At 38.1% G+C, this 16,783-nt stretch overlaps 1 protein-coding gene across 5 annotated transcripts; it reads left to right on the top strand.

Moving 5' to 3' along the window:
* Window positions 1-904: 904 nt before the first annotated feature.
* LOC127644978 (far upstream element-binding protein 1-like) lies at window positions 905-16,766 on the top strand. Of its 5 annotated transcripts, XM_052128447.1 has the most exons (21): window positions 905-1,077; window positions 1,818-1,908; window positions 2,098-2,133; window positions 2,727-2,759; window positions 2,889-2,928; window positions 3,029-3,075; window positions 3,186-3,257; window positions 3,383-3,440; window positions 3,551-3,713; window positions 8,183-8,281; window positions 8,365-8,460; window positions 8,553-8,655; window positions 9,513-9,749; window positions 9,835-9,995; window positions 11,249-11,394; window positions 11,474-11,550; window positions 11,644-11,769; window positions 12,065-12,139; window positions 12,737-12,796; window positions 13,162-13,316; window positions 13,604-16,765. In XM_052128447.1, the coding sequence occupies exons 1-21, from the start codon at window positions 985-987 to the stop codon at window positions 13,610-13,612; spliced, it is 1,977 nt and encodes a 658-aa protein (XP_051984407.1). In that variant the 5' UTR covers window positions 905-984; the 3' UTR covers window positions 13,613-16,765. The 5 variants fall into 5 exon arrangements, with proteins under 5 accessions (XP_051984407.1, XP_051984406.1, XP_051984408.1 ...); XM_052128446.1 differs by having other exon boundaries at window positions 13,162-16,766; XM_052128448.1 differs by lacking the exon at window positions 2,727-2,759 and having other exon boundaries at window positions 13,162-16,765.
* Window positions 16,767-16,783: the final 17 nt, after the last annotated feature.

Here is a 16,783-nt window from a genome sequence, read left to right as displayed (position 1 = left end):
AGACCCCAATGTTTAAATAACTGAAGAGAACTGACATAGTACTGACACATAAATGAATATACACACATAAACTGAGGGTCACTGTGGTGAACATTGGGGTGACACACGGGGGTAAAACACATAACACAGATTCACCCACTGTCTCTCAGGATGTGACACGTTAAAATGTATCTTGCAGCCAGCACTGCTGTGTGTCCCTCTCCAAGTATTATGTTCATTTGTTCTTGTTCTGTCATTGTTATAAATTTGTCTATGCTGTGTGTTAATTTATCCATATAAATGTCCCTTGTATTTTTACATTTTGGGCAGTGAAGGAGAAAGTGCACCTCTGTCTCAACCTCACCTGTCGTACAGTGAGCACACACCGTTCTTCTCTGGGTAACCATGTTTTTCTGTGTCTGCCTCTCTCGATGGCGAGACTGTGTTCACTGAGCCGGTACTTGCTCAGGATCTGTCTCTCTCTCTCTCTCTCTCTCTCTCTCTCTCTCTCTCTCTCTCTCTCTCTCTCTCTCTCTCTCTCTCGCTGGAGCCAAATCATTGTTTCAAAGTAAATTTTTGAGAGTAAAGTGGAAATAATTTAATAGTTAGAACAGATTTATAATTATTTTAAAGTTTAGCGACATACAGATTTTTTTTTTTTTAATGCTGCGAGAACCAAAATATTTAAAATGTTTTTTTTTTTTTTTTTTGTAAAGTCTGGATGTGTATTATGTCCCTGAAGATGGCCTTTGCACAACAAAACACCAATTATATTTCTGAAGGCTTCTCGCACGGTTAGAAGGTGATCCATTTTTTACTAATTCTGATTTCACAGTAATATTATGGTATTTTAGAGTAAATTCCAGTAAATCAGGTAAGGGGGGACTCTTATCTCATATCCGTAGTTAGAAGTTGTCCGGAAGGATCGAGGGTCGAGGCGGCTGCAGTCAGGTCTTCATCACTCATCTTCCCTTAGCGCGAGACGAGACGACTGTTCCTTCAGACATGTCTGACTACTCCAGCGTGGCTCCGCCGTCTTCAAACTCCGGTGGAGGGGTGAACGATGCTTTTAAAGACGCTCTTCAGAGGGCCAGACAAGTGAGTATCTGGATCGAGTCCGAAATGTGTTGTATTTTGCTTTCGATTACAAGTCTGATATTAGCGTGTTAGCCAGCGTGCTAATCTGAGGCCTTGAAGCGTTTCAACAAAGAGGTTTCAGTCGCGAGCGTTTTTCTTCGCTTCTGCGCTGTTATTATAACACGTTTAAATAAAACAGCGAAGCATTTTCGAAGTATTATTCTGATGTCGATCAATGAAAGAGAAAGTTCAACGTTAACTCCACATTAAAGACATTTTACGTCAAGCAGATAAGACACGCGCGCGACGGCCGCGGGAAAAGGAATACGTTGCTTTAATTTGGACTGTACAAACTACCTCAGAAACTTGCGAACTTTTTTTTCTTATATTCGGTTTTCGTTTCACACATTAAAAAAAAAATAAGTGATGGTTAATTTCCATCCAATTTTCTTTTTCTTTCCAAACAGCCTCCGTGTGCTGGTGACCTAGTTTCTTTTTCCTCTTCCAACACAACCGTAAACACACACACTGTGTATTCCGCTGCTGTAACCGCTATTTGCATTTGCAGGGCAGTTTTAAACAATCCACTTAAATTTGTATTTTACCCTGTTTTTAAGATTTACGCTTTTCAATTTTATTAAATGACATCAAATTGAGTTGTGTATTGTTTTTTCAAAGGTAACTATTCAATTTTATTGTATTTTGCCATGAAATTTAAACGTGTACATTTTAAAAATATGCATGTAACTTTATATTTTCAGATTGCAGCAAAAATAGGAGGTGATGGCGTTGCTCCTCCATCTGCCAGTGATTTTGGATATGGAGGACAAAAGAGGCCCCTTGAAGATGCAGGTGAGTGGCAGTTATGTTGCATCTTCAAGGATTTGGAAATAGTTTAGTGCATGTTACCCACATAACAGATCGCTTGTTAAAGATTGTAAAGAGTGTCATATTGTACCACTTCCCCATCTCTATTGGATTGTTGAATTGTTTCAGCATTTTGAGCCTAAACTTGCTCTGTCCTTTCCATTTTCTTCTCAGATCAACCAGAAACAAAGAAAGTTCCACCAAGTGATCGTAAGCATTGTCATCTTTTTTTCCCAGGCAGAACCAAATGCCTATTAAAGGAATAGTTTACAAAAACTGAACATTTCTCATTTACTGACCCACGTGCCATCCCCGATATTTATGACATTCTTTGTTCTACTGAACACAAACGAAGATTATTTAAAGTGTATCTAAGTTCTCTAAGACTATACAATGCAACTTAATGGTGGCCTAAACTTTTAAGCACAAAATCAACAGAAAAGTAATCAAGTGGTTCAGTAAATCCATGTCTATAGCAGCAACATGATAGGTCTGGGTGAGTAACCGATCAGTATTGTCAATTTTTACTTTAAATTTCTACCTTTTACCATCCCCAACCAGTAGGTGGCGATTTGCACAAACAAGTGAATGTGGATATTTATATAAAAAAGGACTTAAGTATTGATCGGATACTTGTATACCTATCATATTACTTGGATTAAACCACTGGAGTTGAATGTATTAGTCTCATGCTGCTTTTATGTGCTTTTTGGAGCTTCAAAATTCTGGCCACAATTTATTTGCATTGTATGGACCAACAGAGCTGAAATATTATTCAAAAAATCTTAATTTGTGTTCTGCAGAAGACAGTCCTACACATCAGGGATGGCATGAGGGTGAGTAAATTTTGAAACATTTTATTTTTGGGTGAACTGTCCCTTTAAAAATGTGTATAATGCTACCTATTTCAAAGATGTGCTATATATATATATATTGGTTACTAATAAGTTCATGCTTTGTATCAGCTTTTTCTGCTGTAATGGGAGGAATGGGTGGCCCACCAAGGTAACTTCTGAAACCTTCTGACTTGGTGTTAAAACTAAAACAATTTTATTACGTTTCTACATTGCCTATTTCTTCTGATTACCTGAATGTCTATGTGCAGGACTATATCAGAGGATTTCAAGGTACCAGATGGCATGGTTGGCTTCAGTAAGTTGAACTATTAGTTTGAATTTGTTATTCATGTCTTTAATTTTTAGCTGTTTTGAAGACTTGTATGTAAAACTCAAGTTGTACTGCTAATTAATTACACTTTACAGTTATTGGTAGGGGAGGAGAACAGATATCAAAAATGCAGCAGGAGTCCGGGTGTAAAATACAGATTGCTCCAGGTGAGTCAAAACTTCACTTCCATGGCCATGTGTGTCTAAATATATAGAAGTTATTTGAATTTTGTTAACTGTCTTGAGCATAAACGGAAATGAAAATACCTCTTATTTTGCACTCTGTCCTATAGACAGTGGAGGTATGCCAGATAGGTCAGTGACATTAACAGGCTCACCTGATTCCATCCAGTGAGTATCTCTGCATCCTGTCCCTGTAGAGGGATCTCAGAATTGTTTCATAGTTGAGATGAGAGAAGTGCTATTTTAGAAATGAAACAAACTTTTGTTTTCATCAACAGAGCTGCAAAGAGGTTACTGACAGAAATTGTAGAAAAAGGCAGACCCTCCCCAGCTTTCCACCACAATGATGGTCCAGGGATGTCAGTTCAGGAGATCATGGTCCCTGCAACCAAAGCAGGCCTGGTCATCGGAAAGGGAGGAGAAACAATCAAACAGTTACAGGTAAGGAGCAGAGATGTGGTTGACTTAAGAATGTAAGTCAGTGATTTGATGTGGCCCGCCAATCACTTATCTGACCTTCCAAATTATTTTGATAAAATTGCGGTAAACATCCGAATGATCTCTGTGCAATAGCATCGCTGCTCGTCAAGCGATCTGTGGTCCAGTTCCGGAGAAACACACATGTTTGAGCTTGTCTGGACTGTTATACTCCTCTCTAAAATGGGAACCATTAACTTAAGGATGAGCACATTTTGTGTCTTCGCTCAAATGTATTTATGCAAATTGTTTGGCTGCTGTGTGCATTCAAAACTAGACTTTAAAAATAAAAGCTGTTACTGAAGTGATGTCAGCTCATATGTGCACCTTTTTTCACAAGAGGCAAAACTGATGAAAACCGAATATATATATATATATATATATATATAATTACACAGAAAAATGTGCTTATTCATTTCTGTAGTGCTTGTAAAAAGACATTGTCAGGATATGCGTAGGCAAGTTCAATGACAGTGTTCGGTTCTGCGTTTTAATCCTGAACATCAAATCAGTTTGTTCACCATTTATAATGATTATTATCTGCACAAGTATTTTTCTCCTGTGTGCAAATTAATGTGTGCAGAATAAGGATGGCAAATTTTGCCCTCATAAAAATTATAGGATAATAAACATTTTAAAAAGGAAAAAAAAGACCATGCTTTTTCAGTTGAAGGCTACATTTATTTTGTGTAAAGAGAAAAAGTTCTATATTAGATTGCAATTGTTCTCTTATGTTGGTTGTTATTGACAAAGATTCAGACTTAAGCAGATCTAATTATTCTTTCTCAGTTTTCATAAAAACCCTACTTTGTTTTTATTTTCAAAGCTAATCAAAACCTTCTTTGTTATTTGAAGGTGTAATGTCATGTTTGTTTTTCAGCCAGATCTTAAGAAAATGGCCAGACGTTGAACATGTTATTGGAATACCTCTTAATAAATACTATTTTAATGTTAGTTTATATAAAAGTGTTGGGTAAGATAAATATGGATAAAGTTTGGCACCAGTTCATTTTATAAAAGTGCATATGGAGGCTTCACGCAATTCTCTGCAGCGACAACTAGGTTACTCCATGTGAGACTACTCACCCTAGCAACCGGGAGAATTTGGTTGCTTAGGAGACCTGACTGGAGTCGAATGAAATAAGGCCATATAACACATACAAAACATTTGTTCACAAGACTTTTGATAACCGGATCTTGTAGCCTAGAATTTTTGCTAGTGACGTGGAAACCATCCTGAACACTCGTACATACAAAACAATATAGTCATTTAAATTTTGTAAGACACTTTAGTGTTAGAAAGGCCATATGTGAGGAGGCGTGAATGATCATGAATTCACACTTGAGACAAAGACCCCTCCCTGGGAAAAGAATAAAGTGTGATATCTGAAATAGAGCATTTACGCTATATAAAAAAAAATATATTCTTTGATGAATAGAAAGTTCAAAATAACAGCATTTATCTGAAATAGGAAGATTTTGTACCATTATAAATGTCTTTACAGGGCTCTACAGTGCAAGTATTTCACTCGCATTTGCCCCTAAAAATAGATATGTGCGAACTGGAAAAATGATTTACGAGCAGTGTGCGATTTTAAATTTTACAAACGTAACCCCCCCATTTTTAAGATATTTGTTTAAAAATTACAAAACCCACATTCCACAAGCTGAGTTTTCTGTGATGACGCAGTCCAGTCAGAGAGAGAAAGGTGAACAATGGAAAAAAGTAGCGGGATAGGCGACATCGCATTTTATTTTAAGCGAAAAAGAGATGAGGAGAAAGAGGGATTTGGTGAGGGGGATTCGCAAGGTTCAACTAATGAAGTCTCTTCACAAGGTTTACCGGAGACGGCTAACGTTAGGGATGCTGTGAGCAAAGCTACCGTGACCACAGCTGTCACTTCAACGTCCACTGTAGCCGGTGGAGGGAGAACATATAGATTCAATGCAAATTGTCTCAAAATGTTCCCATGGCTAGTGTTCGAAAACAACATCATGTTCTGCAAATATTGTGGAGGGCAGAAACAGGTGGGCGTCTCGTCCTTCGTGACAGGAAACCCGCATCTGAAATAGTGATGGGTCATTTGCGAACGAGTCGGCCTTTGTAGGTGAACGTTGGGGTAGGCTCGCATATCAGAATCTATTTATACAAATATTTAAAAACAAATTAAGATACAAAAAAAAACTAATGAATTAATATAAGCCTAAATGCTCAAGCGCACACATTAGTTCTGACTGTCCGCTCGGACTAAAAGCCTCACCTGTTGTTCCTGTCAATCAGACACGCAGTGTCAACCAATGAACCAAAGATGCGTGAGGGAGGGCGGAGCCAACTTATGTTGTTCAGATTGTATTTTAATTGTTACATTTATATGCACTTTGTTTATATACATTGAAAAGTTATACTTTAAATGCACACGTGAAATAACATCCTCCTTTTTTACATTTATTTCAATTTGTGGGATGCTGCAGTTTTGCAAATTATTTATTTTTCTTTAATATGGTGCATTATTCTATTATCAGTACCGCCGCTACCTACATGCATACTACACAGTTTGCGTAGGGCATCAACTCCCTAGGGGGGGCACAATCTTACCCTAGGATGGCACCAGAAAGTCCACCGGCTGCCCTTACTTGTTCGCTATACGTTATTCAAGGACCCGAAAGCAGTTGCGGAACACAGACGATCGCTTCACGCTCATATCACGCGTAGGGCATCAATTTGGCCAGCGGTGGCCTTGTCTATTATGCTGTTCAGATTGTATTCGTTTTGAATGGTTAGATTTATATGCACTTTGTTTATATACAATAAGTTATACTTTAAATGCAAATGTTTAATAGTATTATTTTTCTTAACAAATCAATTTATTTTTAAATAAATTTTGGTTAAGGTAGAGTATAATTACATTTAATAATTTAATTTGAATTGTTTTAAAACCAATTATGAAAAGAGCCGGAATGCCCATCTCTGAAAAGAGATAGTGTAGCGAAACATCTCACGGCAGAGAAACCATCAAGCTCTGTGTAAGCAGCCTTGAGGAGGCAAGTGCTGCAGTCTGAGGAGGAGAAGAGGAAGCAGCTGAAAATAAAGATCAAAATCGCATACTTCATTGTGAAAGAAGCAGAACCTTTCATCAAATTTGGGCCGCTTATCAGACTCCACCACAAAAACTGAGTTTACATTAATCCCACATACGACAATGTGTGGAGATGATCGGTCAAATTGCTGACATAATCAGAGAGATCGCTGGCTGACCTCTAAGTTTGCCAGACGGTCAACATACAAAAGCATCTGGACAACTGATATCCTTTGATTTTAGTAGGCATGGGTCAATGTGTGATTTGGGAGGTATGTGCTGTTCCACAGATGTGTGTCCCTTAGTACACGCGCACACACTCATACGCGCAGTATAAATATGTATGTAATAAATTGTTTAATAAACTCTGTATTTAGTTTTCACTGTGCTCCTAAATTTCTTTGTGCGCTCCTAAATTTTTTCATTTAGGAGCGCATGTACTCCTTGGGAAAAAAGTTAGCGTAGAGCCTTCTTTACTGTCATGTTTGATCAATATAATGCATCCTTGCTGAATTAAAAATAGTAATTTCTTTCCACACAAAAAACCTCCAAACTTTTGACCGGCAGTGTATGTTAGAAAAGCTTTCCATTTCAGATAAATGCTGTTATGTTGAACTTTCTATTAAAGAATCCTGAAAAAAATTGTACACAACCGTTTTTAACATTGATAATAATACATGTTTCTTGAGCAGAAAACCAGCATATGATTTCTGAAGGATCATGTGACATTAAAGACTGGAGTAATGATGCTGAAAGCTACATCACAGGAATAAATAGCATTTAAATAAAATATATTTTTTACTTTGTGGGGGCGTTTACCATCTGCATTGATCGCCACAGTAAATTACCATATGTATAACGTGGGTGTGATCACATTAGGGATAATTAGCTGAGCCAGGAGAAACTATACATCGCTTTGTTTCATACAGATAACATTGCATGAGAATATTTGTTTTTAGTAGACATTAGCTTTCTTTAGACATATGTTTCATGTTTGTGTGATAAGTATTCACAGAGTTTCAGTTCATTTTTGTGACTCGTTCCAGAAATATGCTCACGGAGACAGAAATTGCACGCTGTTTATTTTCTTTATTTTTCAAAAGCACATGGTTTTGTTGTTGTGAGTGTACATAAATAAAAGTAGACCCTTTATAGTGTCTAATGATGTCTTGCACTTATTTGTATGCCTAAAAATGGAGTATTAATTTGTTTCCGCTGTTATGCGGACCCGGCGTGTCTGTCGCCCCGTGAGGGCTAAAAATAATGGATGGAATAATCGATTAAGCTGCATTATTAATTTTTTGTCTTCCAAACCATTTATTTACTAATTTAATTTTAAATGCAATTGTAAAATAGGAACGTGCTGGAGTCAAAATGGTCATGATTCAAGATGGGCCACAAAACACAGGTGCCGATAAACCACTCAGGATCTCTGGGGATCCTTTTAAAGTTCAGGTGAGCACATTCCCCTTGCTACTTTGAAATTATTGAACTGCAGATAATATATTGAATTTTACATTGTGTTTTTGTCTATGCAGCAAGCCAAAGACATGGTGATGGATCTGATCAGGGATCAGGGTTTCCGGGAACAAAGAGGAGAGTATGGTTCAAGAGTAGGTGGAGACAGTCTGGATGTAAGTAGGACAGATTGTTGAAATTAGTCTTTAAACTCCTCAGTCAACATTTAACTGGTTTTGAAATTAATCATATTTGCTGTTTGCTTTAGGTCCCTGTGCCAAGGTTTGCAGTGGGAATTGTGATTGGTAGGAGTGGTGAAATGATCAAGAAGATTCAGAATGACACCGGTGTAAGGATTCAGTTCAAACCAGGTATTTATGATTTTAATGCACATTTTTCCACGAAAAAGCTACATTAAATGGATGCTTTTGTTCTTGACAGGGTTCCGTTCTTAATGTCTTAAATTCAGTTTTCCAAAACTTAAGGTCATAAAAAGTCCTTAAATGATTCATATCTTAAATGATTCAACAGAAGTCATAATTATCATTTAAAGAGGTCTAAACTTTTGGGGTGGAAAGACAGGAATCGTGGTAGGACCTGATGTGATTCAAAATGATAATATTTAAATGAATTATGTGCTGCGTCCTTCAGAGTGAAAACATGCCACTGTTGTATTTTCTCCTGTTGTATTGGTCATTCACTTGTCAGAGTAAAAAAAAAATTACTTGTTTGGAGACAAGGACATTTAAGTTACATGCTCAAGTAACATGTCAGTTTATGTTGTATATTTTTATAAAATTATGAAATTCTGACTGACTGGGAGTGTGAGATGCTTTGCTGAAGCAATGGCGCAAAACACAACATTGAAGATCTTTTGTTATTATGAGAAGTGCAAGAATATTTTCGGTTAATTATGAAATGTGGCTGGACAAATTAGATTGTGGCGGGCCACATTAAAGGGAAACACTGATGGTACATAAACCACTTTTGTTATACTTAATGTGATGTATTTGTGGAAAACTTTAACTTTGTTAAAATTAAACTTTGTTTTTAGTTGGTTTGTTTTGGAATGGGGATACAGTATTAATTTGATCTGTTCAGGTCTTGGAAAAAGGTCTTAAAGTCTTATATTTGATTTTAAAACTCTGAAGCAACTCTGCTTGAATCCAGCCAGCGGTGCTCTGTTGGGATCCACACCATTGACACTAATGCATTATCTTTGCTTCAGATGATGGCACCACACCAGAGAGGATCGCTCAGATCTTGGGGCCACCAGACAGGGCACAGCACGCAGCAGATATCATAACTGACTTGCTAAGGAGTGTGCAGACTGGAGGGCCTCCAGGACAAGGAGGCAGAGGGAGGGGCCGTGGACAGGGAAATTGGAACATGGGCCCCCCTGGAGGCCTGCAGGAATTTAATTTCACAGTCCCTACCATGAAGACAGGCCTCATAATCGGCAAAGGTCAGTGTTGATGTAGATTGGTTTATTAAACAACAGAAATATAATGAATGTACATTGACTTATTTTCTTTCCTTTTTTCCTCAAGGGGGTGAAACCATTAAGAGTATTAGCCAACAGTCAGGAGCCAGAATAGAGCTGCAGAGAAACCCTCCACCTAATTCTGACCCAAATTTAAAGCTGTTCACAGTACGTGGATCACCCCAACAGATTGACTACGCCAGGCAGCTGGTTGAGGAGAAGATTGGAGTGAGTGCTATAAATTGTATTGGGCCAACATGTTTTCCAATTTTAGAACCAGTTCTTTTTTGGGGAAACATGTTAAAGTCAGCGGCTTGTCTGAAACAAAATTAGGATCTCTTGTCTTCTGGGGTGTATGTGTGTGTGTGTGTATATATATATATATATATATCAGGGTTTCCGTTGTCCGGTAAAAAAATTAAATGTCCGACAAAATTAAATCTCTCCGGTCAAATTGTCCGATTAAAATTGCCTAATAATCCCGTCCCCCTAACACAATCTGAATTTGAGAATAAGCCTAAAATGTATAAAGCAAAAATACACCGATCTCTTGCTATGTTATAAAGGAACAGGCTCTATTGTTTCAAAGTTATGAAACAACATCGCATGCTGCATTTCAAATAAAGCGCACGCCTAAAACGGCTGCAATATAGACCTAAACAACGAACGATTGAGTGAGACCTTTCAAATATGGCCAGGCCCAGGCAGACTAGCTTTAAAAGCTTTTTTCAGAGGCCAGACTATGGTGAATCAGGAACATCTCATTATAGATAGATCAGTGCTTCTAATCCGCGCATTCGTGCAGTTTTTTTTCTCTATCATCAAAACTGAATAGCCTATGTTCATCAGTGCATGGTTACAGTCTATATCAAGCAGGGACACGTTTGTGTGCATTTTATTTTGTGATTTCACCGAATTAATAGTCTCCGCAACGGCGATAGATTGAAACGCAGCGTCCTAGTGGAGATTGCGCAACTTCGGCGCAGCGCGTCGTCCATGCAACTGATAGCAGCGGACACGAGCGCCGCTTGATTTCAAAAACAACAGATTTTAGCGCTAGATCTCTTATTTAATAACGGACTAAATGAATGATCTGCTAGTTAACTGGAGATGTTTTATTTATTTGTATTAGGTACATCCGTGCCTCAATGTTTCAAAAAGTGAATGTGTGTGAAACCACAGTAAAAAACAATTGGCGTTGATTGACGCCAATCGGACGTTCATGTTTTTTTTTTCGTCTATTTGAAAGTTAAGCTAATAATAATATGTTGCATTCTATACGGCCTGATTATGTCATTTTTTAAGTTACATAGACTGCCTCCAGTTTTCCTCAACTTGACTAATTAAGAGGCGATATATTTGACCGGCATATCATCAAAATGTCCGTAAAATGAAACCATTTTTTTCTAGCGGAAGCGCTGAGATATATATATATATATATATATATATATATATAAAATGGTTATTTTGGTTTGTCATAGGGTCCAGTAAGCCCTATGGGTGGCCCTCATGGTCCTCCTGGGCCCCATGGAGGTCCTTCACATGTCCCACCTGGTCCACCAGGAGCTCCTGCCCCCATGGGCCCATTTAATCCTGGACCATACGGCCAAGGCCCTCCTGGACCACAGTAAGAACATTTATTTCTGCTTCTGGAACCTTGTGTATCTGTCTGTATCATCAACCTAATGTCCCTGTTTTATCCTCAGTGGTCCTCAAGCACCATACCAGCCTCAAGGCTGGGGCAATGGATACCCGAACTGGCAGCAAGGACAGCCAGATCCCAGTAAGTGCTCAACATTTTGTTATGCTAATCAACGTCACTACCACTTTAGTTGGAGTAAAAACTACATGGGCTAGGCTATTGTTTGTTCTGCAGATAAAGCAGCGGCTGATGCTAATGCTGCTGCATGGGCAGCCTATTATTCACAGTACCAGCAGCAGCCCCAAGCCCCCATGACACCCACGACAGCTGCCCCAGGCTCAAACCAAACAAACGGACAAGGTATACTTTAACTGCAGTCCACATGACTATGTCGCCCCCATCACTGTAGACTAGCAGTCTATTGTAGTATGCTCTGCCTTTCAGTGTAGCCATCATTGCATAGTACAGTGTTGCTGTTCTCATCGTCTTCACTCGATCTGGGACAATGGATCAATTCCACTAGCACTCATGGACAGGGCAGTTTTTGAGACACTCAACCTGTTTGTGTAAAGTGCGCCACCTAGTCAGGTGGGGGACTTTCTGCAGCGTTTGAAAGAATGGTTCTCAATTACTTAAATTGTACCATTTTTAACAGGTGACCAGCAAGCTCCAGGTCAAAGTGGACAGGCAGATTACACCAAGGCCTGGGAGGAATATTACAAGAAATTGGGTATAAATATTTTGCCAAATGTAGCTTCAGGGAATTTTGTTTGAGGGATTAGATTAAATAGCAGCAGGGCTTGAATAGCCAATCAGTCCCGTATTTTTTTTTTTTCTTTATTTTGAGTCTAGTGAAGCTTTGTTGGTGGTCCAATTTAGTGGTGTATGAGAATTTTAACTCCGTTGCTTGTCCATAGAAATTATTGGTCTCAAACCCTGCTGTTTAGAAAGAGGAGCTTTAGTGTCTCAAAAGCCAGATTAGAATTGGCACAAGAAACCTACTATAAGTTTGTACTCCATTTGTGTATGTCTGTATTGTAATAAATGTGCTCCTTTACAAATTTGAGTTAAGCTGATATTACTGCATTAATATGCCAGTTGCACACATGCATATTGCATTTTCAAGATCTAATTTCCTAATCTTATTGGTAACTGGATCTTTAATGAAATTTTTTTTGCTTGAACCATTTTTTTTAACGCTATAATTCTTAATTTTTAATGCTAGACTAAATTTAATTGCATTATCTTAACAGATTTGTTAGTATGTGATTTTCTTTTTTTTGTTGCAATTAGGCTCATTAAAGTCTGTTTAATCTTGCTTCTGCAGGTCAAGGACAGCCTCAACAGGACTACACCAAGGCATGGGAAGAGTACTATAAGAAACAAGGTGAGAGATCATGAATCTGATCTTGGATTGGCTTTATTTACCGTATTTTTGGGCAGCTGCACCACTTTCACAGTCCTCTGCAGTAGAGCTGCTGTAGACTTGCCTGCCCTAGAGTAAAGTAGTGGGTTTCTGTCCCGGCACTCGAAGACTGTATGTCCGGGGTCGTTCCCCCTCTTACAAACATTATAATGGATTTAACTTAGAAGTAAAGACTGAAGATTTTATGTATATCATGCTGGGATTCCAATGAGGGAAGTTAGGTGTGATGAAAGTTCACCCAAAAAAGTTAGTTTGGGTCTACTATTCTATGAACCATAATTGAGCAAAGCCGAATGATTGTATTAATTAGGTTTTATTATCTTTAGGGCAAGCTGCTCCTCAGGCGGCTGCAGCGGCGGCGACTCAGCCTGGTGGTCAGCCAGATTACAGTGCAGCGTGGGCGGAGTACTACCGCCAGCAGGCAGCGTACTATGGTCAGGGCGCTCCTCAGTCGATGGGCGCTGCACCCCAGACTCAGCAGGTACACTCCAAATAAAACTTACCCATCTCTCTTTCCTTTTGTTCCTTTTGGATGCCATTTTTGTTTGTGCATGTGTACCCAACACCCACCCAACATTTTTTTTTTCCTAACATCTTTCTTCCACAGGTTTATCAGGTTTCCAGATGAGTCTTCAAAACAACACTTAACCAAATTCTTTTCTCCTCCAGCAGGCTGCTTTTAGTCTATCTTTTTATTTTGGGAGGGTGATGCATATATGTTTCTGCTCTTAACATGTTGTGTATTTCTTATGTATTTCTTCTGCACAGGGCCAGTAATGTGAAGTGGACATAAAGTAAATGCTACATTGTCAGAAAAAACCTTTGTTAAATGTTTGGATGCAGACGCCATGATGAAGATCTTAATTTCATTGGTTTGAGTGTTTAGATCGCAGACTGGCTCAAATATATATATATATTTTTTCCTTTTTGTTTTGGCATTCTTGTAAATGAACGGTTTGTTTTTAGTCGGGTAATATTGGTCATTCCAACTCCTGTATATCATTGTAGTTTGAGACTATAGTTTAGTCATTTCCATGTAAATCATCTCAGTTTTAATATGATATGCCTGTTATGTTTTGCAATAAAACAAAATGAAACCTCCTGTGTTGGTAAGTGGGGTGCAAAGGTGGGGTACATTTTTGTCAATTTTATTTCCAGTTTTGGGACAGGGTTGGGGGTGTGATGCCTGAATACATGCATTTCTCTCTTTGTCCAAATTTACAGAATTTGAAATTTTGCTCTCCTGTTTTTATTTTATTATTATTTTTGGTCACTTTTCAACTGTATTCTACCCCTGATTTTTTTATTTTGATTCCTGGTCTATTTTAAAGTAACAAGATCATTGGTCATTTGATATTGCTTGCTTGATGAATGGATAGTTCTGTTTTTATATTGCATTTTTACCGGTCATTTCTGTGGATGTAGGAATAGACAGGTTATCTAAGGCAAGGTGGCTTGGTGTTGGCAAGGTATGTGAACCATGCAATAACTCTTCAGTGCTGTAGTGTTGCTTATTGTTCTGTATTTCATCTGGTTTGTTGAGGTAGTGTGCACTGTTAATGAGAGACATTTCCTCCCTCACAGGCAAGTTTAGGAAGGCGGTAAGCAAGTATGCGTCTTTTAAACAAACTGTTCCTTGATAATGTGACTGCGAACATGTTGCAATTATTCCAGTTTTTGTTCTCAAAGTTTGCTGCTTTTTTCCAGGGCAGGTCAAGTTTTCTGGTCAACAGTTATGCCTTGCAAAATTACATGTCCCTCTCCCATATTTTAAATGTCTAAAATCCATCAATTGTGTATATATTTTATAATTATTGCTGACATTTCTAAAACATTTTGATACAATTAAAAAGCTCAAATGCGAAAGTGGACTTTTTTTTTTTTTTTTTTTTTTGTCTGCCCATTGTCTGTTAGCATTCCTCCAGTATAGGCCTGTAGGTTTATGGAGACTTCCACACCACTGAAATGAGCTCTCCACTGTAAGTACAAAATGTACATGACTTTATGGCCCAGTTTCTGTATTGCAGTCAATGCATTGTCTTTGACGTACATGAAATGCAATGAGTTGAATTATTTAAATGTTGACCCTTTTTTTGGGTAAGTATATCAGGGCTGTAAATTTCATTTTGACATGCATTCAATATAATGATGTCTTTCTTGAGCCTGTGATGAACCCTTTTTTCCACATTGGACTGTTATTTTTGCCATAACAGCTGTGTGTGATATTTGCCGATCTAGATCTCGCCATGTTGTCACTGTTTTAGTCATTTAGAAATTGTCTCAGACTTTTTCTTAAAAAACTGTGAACTATACCACTGTGTGTTAGTCAGGGCAATGCAATGCTGTCTGTAGTGAAAGAAACGTTCATCTAGAAATGCGACTCAACATTGATTAGACATTGTTCTTATACCACGCCTTGTGATTTGCCAAGTATTTGTTTTTACTGCATTGCTCTTAAAAATGACCCTCAGCAAATGGCCTCATTCAAATGTTATAGTATTATTGTCCTTTTGCTGATTTATAAATCTGTGCCTGACTCAGTTTTTCAAGGCTGACAAGTTCATGCAAGTGATTTGATTTGACTGTTCAATAGTGGTACTAAGAGCAGTGCAATGTCTAATTTTGCAGTGTCATCCCTGACCTTGCATCTTAGGTTCTGCAGCAGTGACACAGGTAAGAGTATCCAAAAATGGCAGCAATTTGAACCTGTGGCCCAGTATTATAATGCATTTACCCTTGAAAAGCAGCAAATGTTGACCTTAGTTACAATAAAGGATCATCTCTTGTACTAAATAGATGGCATAGCTTTGAAGGTCTGTGGAATTATGTTTTTGTCCAAATGAATTGCATGGCATTCCTGTAGCTCATAAAATGTGATTTTCCTGTCAACAAAATACAGTTTAGCATCTTTAAGTAGGATTGTTATACTGTCTTTTATATATACATGCACAATGTGATTGCTCATTCTTAAAACATTCATGTTAGCTGTTGGTGTGGTCCTATTCCATATGAATTGTTTCATCTGCCTTAACACTGTATCACACTGCATGCAGATGCAAAATAATTCAGTTAGCCCTATGAATGAAACACTTCATTGATAACACTGATGTATACTGTATGTATGCTCATGTTTCATTGGTCTTGCAAGCTTTATTGATGCCCCTTTGTAGTGCTAATGTTTGTCCCACATTGCTGACTTCATTCTTACTCACAGTGTTGAAGATGCTGCAGGCGTAGTTCGTAGAATCAGGTCCTGAGCTAGTTTGTCCGTAAGGAGGATTCCTTTGAGTCTGTCCCTTTGCTGAACGTAGACTGTTCGAGGGCTCCAATTATAAGGTAAAAATATATCATGAGGAATCTGTCATTGCAAAGTCAATGTTTCTCTTAGCTTAGAGCGATGTTTGTCGATGCTGTTCTGATGACCGTGTTTCGATATAGAAATGTAGCCATGTTTCTGTATTATTGGCCTGACTGATTGCTCTCTGAAATGTTCTTTTGAGTACATGCTTTGCCTTTAAAGTGTAGGGACTTAATGTGCATCAATGCTATCCAGGTGTACCATGACCAGGAACATTTTTTTTCTTTTCTTTTTGTCTTTTTTTTAGTAGACATTTGCCTGACTGATTTTTGTTTGGCATGTAAACTGGAGAGTTTCTTTAAACATAGTATTTGTCCATTGCTGCATATCTCTCTGTATGCATGCAAGATCTACTTTCCTTTTGAGCAAATTGTTCACAACAGAATTCGTGGGGGTCTAAAAACGAAGAGAAAATCGGAGGCTATCTGAGAAATTTGCAGCATGCCTTTTGAGGTAAAATATAAAACGCAATTATGAACTGTTAAAACTTGTTGAATGTACCTTTTGCTTTGTTTCTGGGAATTGTTGGTCTGAATTGTTTAAGATTGCTACCATTGTCATCAATAAAGTTGTAATCATTGAAAATGTCT

Source organism: Xyrauchen texanus, chromosome 6 (genome assembly GCF_025860055.1).
Source record: "Xyrauchen texanus isolate HMW12.3.18 chromosome 6, RBS_HiC_50CHRs, whole genome shotgun sequence".
NCBI classification, from domain to species: Eukaryota; Metazoa; Chordata; class Actinopteri; order Cypriniformes; family Catostomidae; genus Xyrauchen; species Xyrauchen texanus.
Note: the sequence above shows the minus strand (reverse complement) of the source record. Positions and strands in the feature narration are given on the sequence as shown.

Excerpts from the sequence above, each read along its gene's own strand:
- LOC127644978 (XM_052128446.1), top strand. The coding sequence starts at position 985 with ATGTCTGACTACTCCAGCGTGGCTCCGCCGTCTTCAAACTCCGGTGGA. Across the intron at positions 1,909-2,097 it reads GAGGCCCCTTGAAGATGCAG|ATCAACCAGAAACAAAGAAA; the intron begins GTGAGTGGCAGT and ends TTTTCTTCTCAG. Across the intron at positions 12,140-12,736 it reads GGAATATTACAAGAAATTGG|GTCAAGGACAGCCTCAACAG; the intron begins GTATAAATATTT and ends TTGCTTCTGCAG.